Consider the following 19800-nt stretch of genomic DNA (forward strand, 5'->3'; position numbering starts at 1 on the left):
TTCAAGAACGTACAAAATACAAACAAATACATATCTAGTACAATCATCCCAGGAGCCCAATGGGTGAGGTTTACAATCACAGTTAAGCTTGAGTCTTCAAATCATCCATCAGCTAAGCAGCAGCAAATTTATAAAAAATGCGCAGTGGATATATACATAACGAACCAACTAACTCCACAAGGTAGAACAAACTTATGAGTTTCAACAAAGGCGTCCTGTCACTAAAAGTAACGCAATACAATGTTCTAAGCTGGACTCCTCGCAGAGCAATGGAGCTCACATCTTATTTATCAACATATATCCTCTCATAATAATCAGCCGGGAAAAAAGAAAGCAGGAAAGATAAGGACATTCATATACTAAACTTATCAGGTCAACAGAGCTGACCAGGCCAACGTCAGAACAGCAATTGCTGTCAGGAGAAATTCTCGACACACAAAACACTAGAAAATTTCCAAGGATAACTAACTTCCTGACTATTGAACTCCAAACGATTAATGGTACAAATTTTATTGGAATGTGCTCCCGACCACGAAGACGATCTTACCTCCCCATGACCGATATCATGAAACTTAGCAGAAGAAGAAAACCTGCCTATTTCCCATGAGATCTGAATGCAAAACACAGAGCCTTGGGACATGTGAGAAACAACCAGGCAAGAAAGGCAAAACGTTATATGATAAGATACACAAATTTAACACATCAACTAATTACTTTAGACTATTTCTAAATAGTCAATTTAGACTATTTCAATTTAGACTTTCTAAATAGTCTAAAGTGACAGAGGCAGACGAGATATATTGCTGTCAAATAACCATCACATCCTGAACACCCGCATAGAAAGAACACCAGCGAGCAGAAGAGACCATCTACCAATAATGATGACTATCACCGAACCCAATAAAGAAACCCTCACATCCAATACTCCAATATACAAACACTAATTGGGAGGCATTCAAAAGCACCGCAGAGGAATTCAATGTCACGGACTTTAGAGGCAAGGAAACCGCGAGCATAAATACCGAAATAGATAAATCGAAAACTACCATAGAAAAATGCATGAAAAACATATTCCCGTTGCTCATCACATGAAGCCCCCACACACACACACTGTTGCATCACAGCACTACAACTCACATATGACAACCTCCTACAACTTGTAATACACAACGGATAGATTGGCGAGCGCAAAAGACTACAAAGGGGGAGTTTATGCGAAACAAATTACACCAAAAATATACCTGGTTGATACCTGGTTGATACCTGGTTGATGGGGTTCTGGGAGTTCTTCTACTCTCCAAGCCCGGCTCGAGGCCAGGCTCGACTTGTGAGAATTTGGTCCACCAGGCTGTTGCTTGGAGCGGCAACCAAAAATAAGAGATGATCAAATAAACCAAATAGAGACGGATCATAAAAACCCAAGAAAGTTTGGAAAAAAGTAATAAAAAAATCTGATATGAGCTTCATCCGAGGAAACGCCTAACATCAAAGACGCCTCAGGAAACAAACTTTACGAAGACAGACAACAAGAACATACAGTAAATTGAGGAAGTACTGGAAAAATATTCTAAATTAACCTTCAGGAAAATCGTCAACTTTTGTCCCAACAAAGAAAGATAAATTAAAAATCTAATCTATAAAAAGAGCCGCAACATTACTTTCAACCAAACAATAGACCTTAACAACACTCACAATGAGAACCACCTTATGAACAACATAGTCATCGCTCAGGTAAAGAACATATGTTTTAACAAAAAAAAGTCTCTGGCATTAGCGAAATAAATTGTTATTTACTAACCTCCCCAGTGACTGCAATTCATCATTATACACTAATAATGAATACAGCACTTGCATCCGGATTCATCCCCACATAATTCAACAATGCCACTATCAGACTGATCTCTAAGTCGAGAAAACCCCCTCAGCCCAAGCAGAAAATTAGTGAAATTTCTCGTCACGAAGCACCAGGTAAAATATTCTACAAAATTAATTAAATAATTGTTCACCTCCCCTGTTCACCCCCTTTACAGTGTTCATCTCCCCTGTTCACCCCCTTTACAGTGTTCATCTCCCCTGTTCACCCCCTTTACACTGTTCATCTCCCCTGTTCACCCCCTTTACAGTGTTCATCTCCCCCCAGATTTCCCCTCCCCTCAGTATTCATCTCCCTCACCCTCCCCTCCCAAGTGTTTATTTCCCTAGCCCTCCCCTCCCTATTGTTCCACCTTCCCAGCCCCCCCCCCCTGTCCAGTGTTCATCTCCCCAGTCCCCCCCACCAAAATGTTCATCTACCCAGCCCTCCCGTCCCTTCCCAGTGTTCATGTCCCCAGCCCTTCCCTCCTCAGCTCTGCCACTCAGGAGCAAAATGAGAAGTTTCGAATCTCGGGGATTAATAATCCATTGATTTTCTCCGACTTTAATTATTTCCCCGAGTCCTCGATGAGCACTATGGGTCCAGACCTGTCTCTAAGGGGTTGGAGGGGGGGTTGATGTGGGCCCAGACTTGTCTTCAAGGGGAGTGGCAGCGGGATATGGGCCCAAACTTGTCTCTAAGGGGAATGGGGGGAGTTGAAATGGGCTCAAATTTATCTCTGAAGGGTTGGGGGGATGTGAGTTGATGTGGGCCCAAATTTGGCTCTATGGGAAGAGAAGGGAAGGGAATTATCAAGGGAAAGTGCCAAGCCATTACGACTATATAGCACCGAGAAGGGAGTCAGGATAAGGATTTGAGATGGGACGGGGAAAGGAAAGGAACGGTGCCCAACCAATTGGACGGTCGGGGATTGAACGCCGACCTGCAAAAAGCGAGACCGTCGCTCAAGTTCAAGTATGTTTATTGAGATAAGAAAGAAATACATCTCAAAGGGATAGAGTAGCTTAGGCTATTTCTACCCCCCCCCCTGGACCGTCGCTCTACCGTCCCGCCCAAGTGCTTGTTGTCTCTATCGTGGTGGTGGGGGGGGGGGGGAATTATTTATCAACATCAGCAGTATAGAATTTATGTATGTCTATCTGAGGTTGGTAGCCAGACGCTTGGGACTAGCCTCGCCCAACTTTGCACGGAAGTTGTTGATGGGAAGGTTCCCAACGTGGGCGGGTCGTAGAGATGGGGTGTGTATGTGGGGAAAGATGGAGCCGGTGTGCCTCTAGGTGAAGCTTGGGGTGGGGGGTGTGGGGGAGGGTGATGGGAAGGGTATGTGTGGGGAAGATGGAAAAGGCGTGGGGGGAATGTAGATGGTGTGTGTGTGGGGGGGGGCTAATGTAGATGTGTGGGGGGAGGATGTGTGTGAAGGGAAACGAGGAGGATATACTAATGTTTTTTGTTTATTGTTAGGCAATGGTTAGGTTAGGTCTTTAGGTTCTGATGGCGATTATTGGTTGTTTTTTTTTTGCTGATTTGGGGCGACTGGATGCGCCCCGGCGTATCTGTGAAGGGGTAATCGCGAAGCCTAATAGCAAAATGAATGTCTCCTATAGACGGAAACTAATGTGCATTGCGGCAAATAAACACAAGGATGAGCAGATGATTGGTGAGCCCCAGGAGTCCCTCAGGGTGGCCAGCACCGGCCCCGCTCCACACAGAAAACACCGGGGTAGCAAAACTAAAAGCTCGGCCCCCAGCTAAAACGTAAGAGCCATCCAGCACCCTCAGAAAGAGCAGAAGCCAGCCGCCCACCAGGGCTGAGAGCACACTAGAAGGCCACCAAAACCTGCCAACTCCCGGCTCCTCTCGGCCAAGCCGGCGCCGGAGACCGTCCAGCCCGTCCTCCTAAGGTTTCCCATCGTCAAGAAAACGGTCAATTTAAAGTGTCCTCTCCTAACCTACAAGAGGACCACAACCAGAAAACGGAACAGTACGTCACTTTCCCGAGCCGCTTCCATTGTCTAATACGACAATCTTTGGTCTTATGTAACGCATACGATCGAAATCCATCAGTTACATCCCCGCTCCTGTGCCAGGTAAGTCAACTACGGGTTCACTGTAGCCCGAGCAACTTGGAACTTTTTGTTCAGAGGAGCTGAATCTTAAACAACAGCAACAACGATCGAAATGCGACGTTCTCTGTAAGAGGACAGGTTGCACCGTCACATCGCTCCAAGAACCAGCTAGAAAACATTCAAAATCTATCAACTATCCGGTGACCCAAGGCGATATGTGTGCCAGGCGTCGTAACCATCCCGACCTTTGAATAGACACGCCAAACAGCAGTATCAAAACCCAAAATCGCGAAATAGAATGTTATCCGGTGGCCCCCCAGGCGGAGCAGGTGTCCAGACGTCCGCTTGTCATCAAGGTTGAACCAGGAGTCGTTAAGGTTTTTTGGCGATTATTTGTATTTGTAGTACGTGAGTGAAGCACTTACGGCGTTGTGGTTTGAACAAAATTCGTCAGTGAAGCACTTGTTCCGGAAGTGTTAAAACGTCATCAGTTGCGAGTCGTGTGTAAACTGTTTTTCATTCATAAACAGGGGGTTTGCCGGGTGCATGGAATCACTTTTGGGTTTTTGTTTGGAGAACGGGCTGGTTGATGAGGCAGGGCCTGAAATGAATCGACACATGACAGTCGATGAAATGAATTCTTGAACAGTGCTCCGTACTTGCTTTCTGCTCGAATCGGACCTCACTAAACGCTTCACCCATGTACTGTAAATACAAATAATTGCCAGTTAGAACCCAATCATTTAACCTTACCTAATCTACAGTTAACGCGTCACAAAATTATAATATATAATAATTTGTATTTATATATTGGAAAACCAATATATTAAATACATAGTACGTTAAAATTTATGAACGCATCTGTGGGACCGGCCGCTACATGGTCGAGCAAAGCTTGAGGACGAGTTAGTGATGGTGTGACGAGTAGGACGAGTAGTGACGAGTGTGATAAAAACATTTAAAGTCTTGCTAAAAAAAAAACTTCACAGTGAATATAGGCACTGGACGTTATATGTTATAATGGGCACGGGTTCTTGAATGAATTGCTCCTTGTCTGTCAGTAAGAAATAAGCAAGAAACAAGGGCAAGAAACGCCGCTAATTCGGTACGTGACTAAATGTTGACTCGGAAGAGTATAGTGTTTTGCAGGAAATACCAGTTGGGGACATCCCTTTACTGCTATGGCAAAGTGCCATACATTTCGGCACCTCCGTTTTTTCGAGGGACATAAATCTGCACATTTTGAGGTAAGTTAGTATATCTTTCTGTTATCAAAGCTAAATTTTAGAGGTCAAGCAAATCCAGGCTGCGTGAGGTGTTCATAATTTCCGAGCGTGCAATATTAGGGAAAGTTGTGCGTACAAACAGGTTGGACACTTGCGTATAATAACAGCCCTTGGAACTCTTGTTTAATAGACTCATTGTGCTTTACGGACAAAGTTATTTAAATTAACCCCGTTATTGCTACATTATGATGCCCAGTTAGGAAATTATGATTCACAAGTTAAGGAAAGTGTCAGTCGGATAACAAAGTTTATTTGTAGACGGAGAACTACCTAGTAAAAGGTAATTAATTAGAAAAGTTGCGGAATGATCAGTGAAAGTGTAGGTTAGGGTGTATCTGGGTAAGGTCTTTGAGGGTGAGGTAACAGGTGAGGGTGTAAGGCGGAAGTTGCCAGTACTGAGACGTTGGTCGACGGAGACACTTTAGGGAGGAATAGTAAACCAGTCGAGAGAAAATTGGCTTGTTTCGAGGTTTCGTCTTAAGGCTCAAGTTTGAGACAATTTTAATCATTTTTCTCGCGTGCCGCGGAGAACAAAATGCCTTAAAAAATTTCTTGACAGTAAATTAATATATTTAACTAAATAAGACTTTTGCCGCTGCACCAATATTATATCAGGCTTGTGTTTGGGTCTGATGCACACAACAATAGTTTCATCACAAAATCAACTTTGTAGTTATACTGTACTTCATGAAGTCCATCACTAAAATTAATAACTCGCATAAATATGTTGATGAAAATTAAACAATTCTGCCATTGCGATATTTTCAGACATTTAAATGTTTTAGTAATGGAATTGCAATATTTCAGAACTTTATTTTCCGAGCTAATCCAGTCACTAACCTATCTCTTAAAGTATTTTCTAGTTCAGAGCTTATATCGACAAAATTTTGTGTCTAAACTGGGCTGCTTTGCAAATCGATTATAGTTGCACCTAAAAAATTTTGTAATCAATCTACTGTAATATTTTCAAATTCAGTTAACTCATGTTACAATCAATGTATACCCTATGAATCTTGTATTTGTTCAAATATCATGAACTGCGTAAATCTTAATAAAAAAAAATTTTCTGCATGTGAATGGATAATAATAGAAAATTGCATTTAAAGGCTCTGTATGTTTGTTTTATCGTGAATTACAAGATATCACGTGTTTTCTTGGTTTGGCAAAGACTTAAAAGTGCCGTTGTCAACAGTAAGTTAATGAGTTCATGGTATATTTCAGCTCCACGAAAATGGAGCAACAATTGCTAGTCTAGCTAACGATGTAACATCAGTGTTCTCATCAAGACAGATGGATATACACTTATATGAACCAATATCTTTGTTAATGTTCTGCTGTGTTAGTTTTCATTGTAATTAAATTGAATCTTTTTATTGTGTTTCTTCTCGCTGGTAAATCCCTAACGCGCTGAATATTGTTGACCCTTTTTCTGGAAACAGAAAAAAGGTAAAAAAGGAGTGAAAATTCCACCCTCCTTTCCAGTTAAGCACTTTTGGGTCTGGTGGATGATGTGCGTGTCTTGATCAGTAGCACTGTTGGGTCTGGCAAGTAACATGATGTTAAACCGCACGGACCGAATCTCACTAGGCAAGCGAGACCTCGAGTCTTACATGTGGGCGTAGTGATCTTAACAGTGGTACACCAAACATGTTGGCGTAGTGATCTTAACAGTGGTACACCAAACATGTTGGCGTAGTGATCTTAACAGTGGTACACCAAACATGTGGGGGGTAGTGATCTTAACAGTGGTACACCAAACATGTTGGCGTAGTGATCTTAACAGTGGTACACCAAACATGTTGGCGTAGTGATCTTAACAGTGGTACACCAAACATGTGGGGGGTAGTGATCTTAACAGTGGTACACCAAACATGTTGGCGTAGTGATCTTAACAGTGGTACACCAAACATGTGGGGGGTAGTGATCTTAACAGTGGTACACCAAACATGTGGGGGGTAGTGATCTTAACAGTGGTACACCAAACATGTTGGCGTAGTGATCTTAACAGTGGTACACCAAACATGTGGGGGGTAGTGATCTTAACAGTGGTACACCAAACATGTTGGCGTAGTGATCTTAACAGTGGTACACCAAACATGTTGGCGTAGTGATCTTAACAGTGGTACACCAAACATGTTGGCGTAGTGATCTTGACAGTGGTACACCAAACATGTGGGGGGTAGTGATCTTAACAGTGGTACACCAAACATGTTGGCGTAGTGATCTTAACAGTGGTACACCAAACATGTGGGGGGTAGTGATCTTAACAGTGGTACACCAAACATGTTGGCGTAGTGATCTTAACAGTGGTACACCAAACATGTTGGCGTAGTGATCTTAACAGTGGTACACCAAACATGTGGGGGGTAGTGATCTTAACAGTGGTACACCAAACATGTTGGCGTAGTGATCTTAACAGTGGTACACCAAACATGTGGGGGGTAGTGATCTTAACAGTGGTACACCAAACATGTGGGGGGTAGTGATCTTAACAGTGGTACACCAAACATGTTGGCGTAGTGATCTTAACAGTGGTACACCAAACATGTGGGGGGTAGTGATCTTAACAGTGGTACACCAAACATGTTGGCGTAGTGATCTTAACAGTGGTACACCAAACATGTTGGCGTAGTGATCTTAACAGTGGTACACCAAACATGTTGGCGTAGTGATCTTAACAGTGGTACACCAAACATGTTGGCGTAGTGATCTTAACAGTGGTACACCAAACATGTTGGCGTAGTGATCTTAACAGTGGTACACCAAACATGTTGGCGTAGTGATCTTAACAGTGGTACACCAAACATGTTGGCGTAGTGATCTTAACAGTGGTACACCAAACATGTTGGCGTAGTGATCTTAACAGTGGTACACCAAACATGTTGGCGTAGTGATCTTAACAGTGGTACACCAAACATGTTGGCGTAGTGATCTTAACAGTGGTACACCAAACATGTGGGGGGTAGTGATCTTAACAGTGGTACACCAAACATGTGGGGGGTAGTGATCTTAACAGTGGTACACCAAACATGTTGGCGTAGTGATCTTAACAGTGGTACACCAAACATGTGGGGGGTAGTGATCTTAACAGTGGTACACCAAACATGTTGGCGTAGTGATCTTAACAGTGGTACACCAAACATGTTGGCGTAGTGATCTTAACAGTGGTACACCAAACATGTTGGCGTAGTGATCTTAACAGTGGTACACCAAACATGTTGGCGTAGTGATCTTAACAGTGGTACACCAAACATGTTGGCGTAGTGATCTTAACAGTGGTACACCAAACATGTTGGCGTAGTGATCTTAACAGTGGTACACCAAACATGTTGGCGTAGTGATCTTAACAGTGGTACACCAAACATGTTGGCGTAGTGATCTTAACAGTGGTACACCAAACATGTTGGCGTAGTGATCTTAACAGTGGTACACCAAACATGTTGGCGTAGTGATCTTAACAGTGGTACACCAAACATGTTGGCGTAGTGATCTTAACAGTGGTACACCAAACATGTTGGCGTAGTGATCTTAACAGTGGTACACCAAACATGTTGGCGTAGTGATCTTAACAGTGGTACACCAAACATGTTGGCGTAGTGATCTTAACAGTGGTACACCAAACAAAACAGACTGGTGACTTTTGTCAACAAATGACAATAAAGATATTTTTAGCTGACCCGACAATCTTACAAATATGGGAAATTAATAGGATTTGTATAAAATTATCGAAACTCAAAAAAAGTATAATTTTCTAAAAGCTAAATCTTTGGCTGATTGTTAGAAAATAATAATTTTCTTCAGTTTAAAATAATTTAAAGGAAACCAAGATTTTCATTGCACATGACTTCAAAGGTCTCCAAAACTTTCTCATATCTCTCCTCACCGCCCGTTCTCACTCCCACATCAAGTGGCGAACATATTAACGACAATTGCTTTTTTTACCCATTTACAAAATAAAACAACTTCGATAGCTCAGTGTAGAGAATCGTGACTAGAATTAGAGCAATAAACAGATTTACAGGATATGATGTTCTTGTTTTAGATTAACTGAATTACAGAGCCATATACTGATGCTGTGGGCGATATCAGAACATATTTGGTTCTGATAATGGACCCCTAAATGATACTTAAGCTAAGTAACTTGTATTTGTTACTTAGCTGTTACCTAGTGACATTTACTTAAACACTTTTTAATTTGTTAAAATATCAGTTTTGTGTTCATAAACTTTACACGTAACTTTACTTACTTCAAATTTTTTAAGTCATTTATCAACATTTTTGGGGTTAGTGGGATCTAGAGTAACAACAGCACAGGTACTGTTCAATCGTTCAATCAATCAATTATACAAGTAAAGTGAGAGCGGGAAGTGGGTACAGACGGAACAATAGGCTGTTGAGGAAAGGCCGTAGTTGAAGAGTCGTGCCAGGGCTGTAGGCCTACAAGCTCTAGGCCTTGAGTTCGGGTCTTGAGTTGAAATTTCAAGGGCATTTGATTTTTTATTGTTGCCGCCGAAAGCCACATGGTTACACTATGCAAGCGACTCAAAAGAGCAAAATATCCCCCCCAGAAAAAAACCCACATCATCCAACTACAATACGATGGAGTATTGGATGAGTATTGAGTGCACAAAAAACTAGCCAAAGGCGGCTAGTTTATTGTGCACCCCATAGTCATCCTGTGAGCGGTAGCGCAAAACAGCATTACAGAGGGCACAAAAGGTCTTTATTACACCTCGACTTTGATTATTACATAAATAATTTCATCTACCCTTCACACCTTATAATTACAATGTCAGCTAGTTACAGAGAATGTTCTATTTCAAGAGCTATATATTTACAGTAAGTCATTATACATTAATGGTAGGTCTTATCGCTAATACATAATTGTTTGAGCAATGGAGATATTACAGAGTCGTAGGGGAGCTACTCTTTATTATTAGTCTTCACAATTACACTATTTGTTTCTTAATCTCATATGTCGTTTATTTACTGGGAGCGAAATATGGGTACAGTGCAAGGATTTCAGCTATTTTACCCTAAGTAATAAGATAGGTTGCCATTTCATACAACGCGAGTTTAGATTTATCTCTAAATGGCTAAATTTTACTAAAATCCAAGATATAATGTTCGAGTGTGTGTCCCTGTCTTTAAATAAAATAAATAATAAATGTTTATTTAGGTAAGGTACATACATACAAGAAATTTTTACAAAGATTGGTTGACTTATAGGTAGAGCTAGAACATACAATGCCTAAAGCCACTATTACGCAAAGCGTTTCGGGCATGAAACATTTGTCCACACACTTTACACTTTACTTCATCTAGATCCCTATACAAGCCGAACTGCCAGAGATACTTGTAGCCAAGTCTTATTCGAGCTGTGACAACATCTGTTAGACATATGCCTTCCTTTGCATCGAACAAAAATTATTCTGAAGATATTAGGGAGATATTCCCTAAATATAATAAATGGGTACAGTGCAAGGTGCACTGTACAGTGCAAGGTGCACTGTACAGTGCAAGGTGCACTGTACAGTGCACTAAAACACTTTCCCGTGCCGGGAATCGAACCCGGGCCTCGCGGGTGAGAGCCGCGTATCCTAGCCACTAGACAACACGGGATACAATCATCAAAGCCGTAAATAAAGTACCAAATTTAATCTGATTGTGAAAGTCTTCAGCCTTGGTTTCAGTTTAGGTTGTGACCTGCAATGTCTTTTCCGTCAGGGATTTTTAGGTATAGTTAATAAATAATTACAATTACGTTGACTCAACATTTGTAATTAATCGCAGGGCGCTGTTACAAAATAATATATATTACTTTTGTTTAAATTAATTCCATATACATAAGTTGTAAACCTCGATGGCGCAGTAGGCAATTTCTCACGTTCTTTCTTAATTATGCACCCCATACCCATCCCGTGGGCGGTGGTGGAAAGGGTTACAAAAACAAATAATGGGTTTAGGAACTGAACTTCAAGAGTTCAGTAAGATAAACAAGCGACAATCTTTCGAAGCTAGTTACACAATTGTTAGTGTTATATACACATGTAAATATGCAGCGCGCGATTCTCATAATCTCAAGGTAGTAAGTTCGACCCTCACTCAGAGCAGGTATTTTTCTCCATTGTTCCAAATAATACATTTAAAAATAAATGTCCTACAGAGCTGAAACCACAAATTGCAATGATAAACTACCAAAACAACTAAGACATACGAGATATAATCGGCTCCCAAACTGTTATCTGCATGTAGACATTAAAAGAATATTTAATTTAATATATTTTTTATTGTAAATTCAAATAAGTCATTACATTAATGATTTTTCTTTTTTTCACACTAACATAACTGTGGAAACGATTTATACAAAACAAAATCCAGTAATTGAGTGGTTCATTGAACTTTGTCCCAGATTTGTGAACAATTTATTATACCAGGTTAATGTTTCTCCTCTTCTGACAGCTCTCTGAACGACAGTCCCATCCAAGGTGTCCTTGGTGGTTAAGATAACTGGCGTTCGTGGGAGTGATTTGTGTGACTGGTTCTCTTACCTGTTTAGAGTAACGTGATCGTCCTATTGTTTCTTGGCTATTGTTTCTTAAATTTGATGATGGTACGCTAGGTGTTCCTTGGATACAGAGAGTACCTTGAGATACCTTGAGCTGAAGTTTTGTTTGTAATTTTCACTGTTTTGGTGGTAATTTCCAGAGGTTTGTGGGGCCTTGAATTATATGTGGCTGAGGACGACTTTCTGTAGCCTCATCTCGGGATGCTCATACAGTTTTCTGTTGAGGTTGCTTATTATTCATAATACTGTTAATGATTCTTGTTGGTATTAATCTATATCCATAAAATAAAAAGTTTGTCCGAAATAAGAGTCCAGACGCTTAGAGCTTGCCTCGCCAAACTTCCAAGATGACACATGGAGGTATATGTGTGTCACAGGCTAGTCTAGGTTAGCCCAAGTACCATCTTTTAAGAAATGTCGGCATCTATACCGACCCTGCTACTGTATTTTCATAACGTCTGAAATCGGAGATTTGAATTACTGTATTTTGTGATTGCTTAGTGGGTAGTAGTACTACATTTTCTGAAAGAGAGAGAGTAGGATAATGAGGGAGAGGAAAAGAGAGAAGGGAGTAGAGGGAGGAGAAAGTTGGAGAGAGGAGAAAGTTGGAGAGAGGGGGAAAGTTGGGGAAGGAAGGTAGAGAGGATGGGAGCGGGGACTAACAGAGGGCGTGCTAGGGACAGGAGATGAGAGTGGGAGAGGGGAAGGGAGAGATTCGGCCACAGCCGGGCACACCGTCTAGAGTCATTATACATTTATTATAGTTTTGTTATAAACCTTGACTCTAGATTCTAGATAAAGCAAAGAGATTAAAGCCGTGGGGTGAGCCTTTGTTTGTTCACGCGGACCACTGAGAGCAGTAATAACTTAAATGAAGCTGACTCACTCTCCCGCAATTTACACTCCAAATATCACTGAAATTTTCACATAAAAACTTTAGTGTGTTTGTGTGTGTGTGTGTGTACTCACCTAGTTGTGCTTGCGGGGGTTGAGCTCTGCTCTTTCGGCCTCTCAGCTGTCAATTAACTGTTACTAACTACTATTTTTTCAACCCCCCCCCCCTCCCCCAACTGCCCGTAGCAGCTGTCTAACTCCCCGGTACCTATTTACTGCTAGGTAACAGGTGCATCAGGGTGAAGGAAACTCTGCCCATTTGTTTTTCCGCCGGCTGCCGGGATCGAACCCTGGTCCCTAGGTTCACGAACATAGAGCGCTGTCCACCCAGCCAGCCAGCTTCCCCCCCCCCCCTCGATGTGTGTGTTCGTGTGTGTGTGTATGTGTGTGTGTTCTATAATTGCCAAGCATATATTAGGTCATATCCTCTTAATGTTGATTCAGACTTCTTCAGCTTGCTTTCATTTGCTTCATTACACATGGAAGCATTCTTATATATACTGTATTTATATATATATATATATATATATATATATATATATATATATATATATATATATATATATATATGTATATATATATATATATATATATATATATATATATATATATATATATATATATATATATGTATATATATATATATATATATATATATATATATATATATATATATATATATATATATATATATATCCGATTTTATATCTACATTTGAGTGAGGTGGAAGGGGTGATGTGGCATTAACACAAGACAGAACAAAGTGTGGCATTAATAGGGTATTAATTTCATCAACACAAGACAGAACAAGAGTATTAATAGGGTATTAATTTCATCAACACAAGACAGAACACGAAGCAATGGATATTGAATAGAAGTGTTTGTAGAAAGCCTATTGGTCCATATTTCTTGATGCTTCTATATTGGAGCGGAGTTTTGAGGTGGGTAGAATATAGTTGTGCAATAATTGGCTGTTGATTGCTGGTGTTGACTTCTTGATGTGTAGTGCCTCGCAAACGTCAAGCCGCCTGCTATCGCTGTATCTATCGATGATTTCTGTGTTGTTTACTAGGATTTCTCTGGCGATGGTTTGGTTGTGGGAAGAGATTATATGTTCCTTAATGGAGCCCTGTTGCTTATGCATCGTTAAACGCCTAGAAAGAGATGTTGTTGTCTTGCCTATATACTGGATTTTTTGGAGCTTACAGTCCCCAAGTGGGCATATGAAGGCATAGACGACGTTAGTCTCTTTTAAAGCGTTCTGTTTTGTGTCTGGAGAGTTTCTCATGAGTAGGCTGGCCGTTTTTCTGGTTTTATAGTAAATCGTCAGTTGTATCCTCTGATTTTTGTCTGTAGGGATAACGTTTCTATTAACAATATCTTTCAGGACCCTTTCCTCCGTTTTATGAGCTGTGGAAAAGAAGTTCCTGTAAAATTAATGATGATGTCATTAATATATATATATATATATATATATATATATATATATATATATATATATATATATATATATATATATATGTATATATATATATATATATATCGTACCTTCTCGGCCTACTATGCAAGGCCCGATTTGCCTAATAGGCTGAGTGATTTTCTTTTAAAAAAAAATAAAATTGGTTTATTTGAAATATTATTATATTATAATAAGAACATAAATTATTGAGTTAGTTATTGGGTTTGTAACTGTGCACTGTGTTAGATAATGTTCCAGTGGTCTGGCGGGCATTTCTCCACAGTGTTGACATTTCTTCTCATCTTCCGAAACATGTAAGTCTATTTCCCATGCACATGGGTATCCAAGCCTGATGCGATGTAAGTGTACTTCTGTTGTTCTACTGCTCCCTTTCATCAAACTAAGTGGTTCGTAGTTGGTTAAATTCTTGTACCAACCCACAGATCCCAATGTTGCAACTGCTGTGTTGTGGTCACTGTACATCATTTGCATTGCTGTATTTCTAATTACTTTCTTTAATCTGTGATAAACTCTGTGGTATATAAATGTCTATATTTCTTCGCGTAGTTGCAAGTTTTGCAGCTTCGTCTGCAATGTCATTTCCTATTATTCCCACATGACTTATCCAACTACTTGAGCTAGACGGTAGAGCGACGGTCTCGCTTCATGCAGGTCGGCGTTCAATCCCCGACCGTCCAAGTGGTTGGGCACCATTCCTTAGCCCCCGTCCCATCCCTTATCCTGATCCCTTCCAAGTGCTATATAGTCGTGATGACCTGGGGCTTTCTCCTGATAGTTCCCTTCCCTTCTCACATGACTTGGCACCCAGTTGATAAGTACTCGACGGCCGGTTTGAGTGTTTGCATTAATGATTTGACATTTGTTATCAGATGGATGTTGTCACGTATGTGATCTTGTTGCGTTAGTTCGGTTCGGTCATATATCTACATTAGTTTTAACTCAAATTAAAATAAAATAGCTCGTACATCATGAAATGAATAGCTTTATTATTTCACAAGAAACAAAAATAAAAATATATATATGCAGGAAAACTTGGCTAACTTGGCTAATCGGGTCTTGCATAGTAGGCCGAGTACTGCGTTCTGGCTACTAAGTACATTATATATATATATATATATATATATATATATATATATATATATATATATAATATATATATATATATATATATATATATATATATATATATATATATATATATATATATATATATATATAATATGCGAACAAGCCTGAATGGTCCTCAGGCATATATGCAACTGAAAACTCACACCCCATAAGTGACTCGAACCCATACTGCCAGGAGCCCTCTGCAACTGGTGTACAGGACACCTTAACCACTCGACCATCACGACCGGACAAAAGATGATGGTAGGCGAGACTAATTCCCCATCATCCCACCGGCACTCTGATGGTAATCTGAGACATGGTATTTTATCAAATCACCTCATTCTTTGGGGCACACGTGATTGATTGATAGATTGATTGATAAAGATTAAGCCACCCAGGAGGTGACACGGGCATGAATAGCCCGTAAAAAGAAAATTGATTGATGAAGATTAAGCCACCCAAGAGGTGGCACGGGCATGAATAGCCCGTAAGTGGTGGCCCTTTTGAGCCATTACCAGTATCAAGAGCTGATACTGGAGATCTGTGGAGGCGCGACTGCACCCTGCGTGACGGGAGATGTCTCCCGGACCAAGTGGTGACCAGATGGTGAAAAAGAAAACGAGGCGTGTTAGATTTATACCAGTAAGGGATCAGGTGAAGACAAGTAGATCTATAGAAAATGGGAAGAATAAATTAAAAGGTAAAGCGTAAAAGAAAAAGGCGAAAAAGGGGACGAAGCACATACAAAGATTAATCGGGGTGCAAATTTACCCAAAGCGCCCAGAGTCTCAGAGTCAATTGGCACGAGCCTGTAACAACGTTCTAGGTTCCTGTACATATTAGTTTTCTGGGTCTCCCTGAAGGTGGCCGCCCCGCCTCCCTCAGCTGTACCGTGAGGTAGACAGGTATCAGCCAAATATAGACACACAGGTGTAGTCCCACAGGACCTGTCTACCAAGACAGGTCCTGTCACCTGTCACCCTCCATGGCTACAGGGTGACTCCGTCTGGACGTTTGTGACTGTTATCAGGTTACCGTAGCCAAACTTATCTTGATGATGTCATTGACTTCATCATGTCATGTTGATATGTATGAAAAAATGCATAACCTGAATGAGAAGGTTGTATGTCCAGATCATTCATGGGGTTTTACCAATAGTGTATAGACTAGAGAGGGTTGTTAAATGTAAAGGATTGTTCATCCTCTTTAGATAAAAATGAACAAGCAAATTTATTATGACGCAAATCGCGCATTGAGGTAATCTTTTATTCTTCAGGGTGACTCGGGTGTGTTACATTAATCTTAATTAAGGCCGGAAGAACAATGCGCCCAAGGGATTAGCTAACATACACACGAGATTGTCCCGCCGTACTCATGGGATTACCTAGTGTGCTCGAGAAGATTAAGTCATCGTACTCGAGTGAGATAAATTAGCTTTCAGGCTATTGTGCAACAGTACAAACCCGGCCGAGCGTCCGGTGGCTGGAGAGTGACAGCATTACCTGAGCCTGGCACGGTTTCCCATGGCAGGGAAGGAGCAGCCTCTCTCACTCCGCTTCCAATAATAAAAATGTCCGGTGTATATCTGGACCTGCCAGGCTACACAAGTGTATTTAGCAAAAGTAACCGGTTCCAGAACGATAAAAATATCCTCAAATGTCCCCAGGATTGTATATTTTTATGACTGACTTATTCGTTCATAAAAACACCAGTTTTTTGTCTACTAATTAGTCTGTGGGAGGGTACGGGCGGAACTTATACGCGTGAATTTCCTGCCTGTATAGTCCGTTTGTCATTAATGATGCTCCTGTTACCGCTCACATTATGACCGTGCATAGTCCTAGAGGAGGGTAAACTTAGTTTATCATTAGGTGGCCCGCGAAGGGCATTGAGCAGTTTTTTCAATCATAAAGCAACTTACATAGATCGTCTTTTGTTGTCATGCCTTCATCATGAGTATATTTTTGTAGTGTCAGAGATGTTATGACGTTAATTGTGAGTTATATTCCAGCTGCCTTTCTTATGCAATACAAATATTTAAATTTTCAAAATAATCTAGGCCTAGGAGGCGTTGTATCCTCTGACAACACAAATCCTAGTCAGAACCTCCCAGTTCCGCACTCTTTTGGCAGTCTAGATTTGCAGTTAAAGTTTACAGCCCTTGAAGGATGGCCTTTACGAGCGTCCGGGCTGCTGGGAAGATGGGCGAGGTGGGACTGGAGAGGAATATGTGTCACGCTGTCAGGGGACTGTCAATACTGGAGGTTCCAACAAGAATATTGCTCTCAGCTGTCCTATCAAGCCACATTTTATTCTCTCTTTCTCTCTCTCTCTCTCTCTCTCTCTCTCTCTCTCTCTCTCTCTCTCTCTCTCTCTCTCTCTCTCTCTCTCTTATATCGGTGTAATTGTGCGCTGTGATTCACGTACTCCACAGAAATTAAGTTATTTTAACTATTTTCTTATTAAATTAAGTTATTTTAACTATTTTCTTATTAAATTAAGTTATTTTAACTATTTTGTTATTAAATTAAGTTATGTTAACTATTTTCTTATTAAATTAAGTTATTTTAGCTATTTTCTGTGGCTATGATAACTTAGGGTAACAATATATGCTTGCCAGGTTTGTGTGTATGACAGCTAGTCGCTAACATTGTGCTCGTGGGGATTACCCTAACTTCTATCTAACTTGTTATATCTATATCGTGAAAATATAATGTTTGTCCAGAGTATGATGCCAGACGCTTGGGGTCAACTTCGCCCAACTTTACAATTTGAAACATGGGGTGGGGGGTGGGGGGGTATACGAGAGTCATAGGCCACTCTGGGTCAGTTATCTTGAGGTTATCTTGAGATGATTTCGGGGCTTTTAGTGTCCCCGCGGCCCGGTCCTCGACCAGGCCTCGTTTTTGTTACACACCCGCAGGAAGCACCAGCTGTTTAACTCCCAGGTACCTATTTACTGCAGGCTAGGCGAACAGACGCATCAGGGTGAAATAAACATTTTGCCCATTTGTCTCCGCCTCCACCGGGAATCGAACCCGGAACCTCAGGATTACGAATCCGAATCACTGTCCACTCAGCTGTCAGGCGCCCAAACAAATGGTTTCCCGTGCCGGGAATCGAACCCGGGCCTCGCGGGTGAGAGCCGCGTATCCTAGCCACTAGACAACACGGGAGTTGGGAAGGGTTAAGAAATATCGGCATTTGTAGTGATTTTCATGGTCAGAAATCATTTCAAGGAATATATTTTCCGTAGAGTTTGCATGCTCACTCTCGCAAACTACTGATCATATGCCATTGTATGACTAACCGTCCCGTGTGATGGGGATTTTTTAACATCATGTAGCTGTGTGATGGAGATTTTTTAACATCATGTAGCTGTGTGATGGAGATTTTTTAACATCATGTAGCTGTGTGATGGAGATTTTTAACATCATGTAGCTGTGTGATGGGGATTTTTTAACATCATGTAGCTGTGTGAAGGGGATTTATAGCCTCAAGTATCAAGTTCACACACTGTTCTTCCTTAATATAGTCTAGGGTAACTGCACGGATGCAGATGTACCTAAATGTGTTAATAAATAAAAGTTACTCGGGCGAAAACGGGGGCGAGGGGAAGGAGATAGACCCGGGGACCGCCGGCTACCAATTCTAGTGCATAATAAAGAGAGTACATAATACAGTTTAGCACCCGCGTTGTTTAATATGGTTAACATACACGTTCATGCGCTTTGTTTAATATAGTCTAGTATACGAATTCACGTACTCTGGTTCAAGCCTAGTACACAGGTCCATACGCAAATATAATTTAGCATGCGTTCACACGCTCTTTCCCGAGGTCTTTCACTCCATGAGTGAGCATGAGGTTCCACGTTCTCAAGATTTGCACACGTTCATGCACTCAAATTCGCATCCTTTGGCTTAAGTTATAGAAGTGCACTTAGGACTTAATAAACCGAGTGTGCCGATACACTCAATGTCGAGTAGCACTCAGTAATGAGCAACATATTAGAAGACAGCATGACGCTCCAAACGCAACTACCTCAATCCTATCTCAAATCAATTCTGTGACAGGAATTCTTGGGCAACATTCGTGAGAGTTACGTGGTGACTTGTAGAATTTTTGACAGGGAAAGACTCAATATTTACAGATCACGGACAAGTACACAGTTTTCAATGATGAATCTACAGGCTAACATTGGAGATACCAATGTTTACTTTGTCTCAAAGGTGTTTCAGGAAGTATATTATCCTTAGATCACCAGGGTCGTGCTGAGCCACACTGAGGCGACATCACCACCCATCACCCCTAGTGACGTGGATTTAATGTTATTAACATTATGTAAATAATATAAGCAGAACAGTAAGCATTATCAGAACAAATATTAGGGTTTTTCTCGTCTATATTATAAAAAAGTATCTAAGAAAATCAAGCTCAACTAACTTTATTGAGACAATAATAAACACCTCAAAAGGATAAAGCAAGGAAGCCATCACAAGCCTAGCAGCAACACTTTGAATAC

The 19800-nt window shown here is 40.9% G+C and overlaps 1 protein-coding gene and 2 non-coding genes across 3 annotated transcripts in view; 1 reads left to right on the forward strand and 2 right to left on the reverse strand.

Annotated features, from left to right (window-relative positions):
* The window catches only part of LOC123754620 (putative surface-exposed virulence protein BigA), a 55206-nt gene that overhangs the window by 10793 nt on the left and 24613 nt on the right, over window positions 1–19800 (forward strand). The window contains exon 3 of the mRNA XM_069326831.1: window positions 6447–6563. Coding sequence (XP_069182932.1) covers window positions 6447–6563 — 117 coding nt within the window. The remainder of the gene's footprint in view (window positions 1–6446; window positions 6564–19800) is intronic.
* TRNAE-CUC (transfer RNA glutamic acid (anticodon CUC)) lies at window positions 10776–10847 on the reverse strand. Its single transcript has one exon. It is a non-coding gene; the product is annotated as a tRNA-Glu (tRNA).
* On the reverse strand, window positions 18382–18453 carry TRNAE-CUC (transfer RNA glutamic acid (anticodon CUC)). The gene has a single exon. It is a non-coding gene; the product is annotated as a tRNA-Glu (tRNA).

The sequence above is a fragment of the Procambarus clarkii genome, chromosome 18 (genome assembly GCF_040958095.1).
Source record: "Procambarus clarkii isolate CNS0578487 chromosome 18, FALCON_Pclarkii_2.0, whole genome shotgun sequence".
NCBI lineage: Eukaryota > Metazoa > Arthropoda > Malacostraca > Decapoda > Cambaridae > Procambarus > Procambarus clarkii.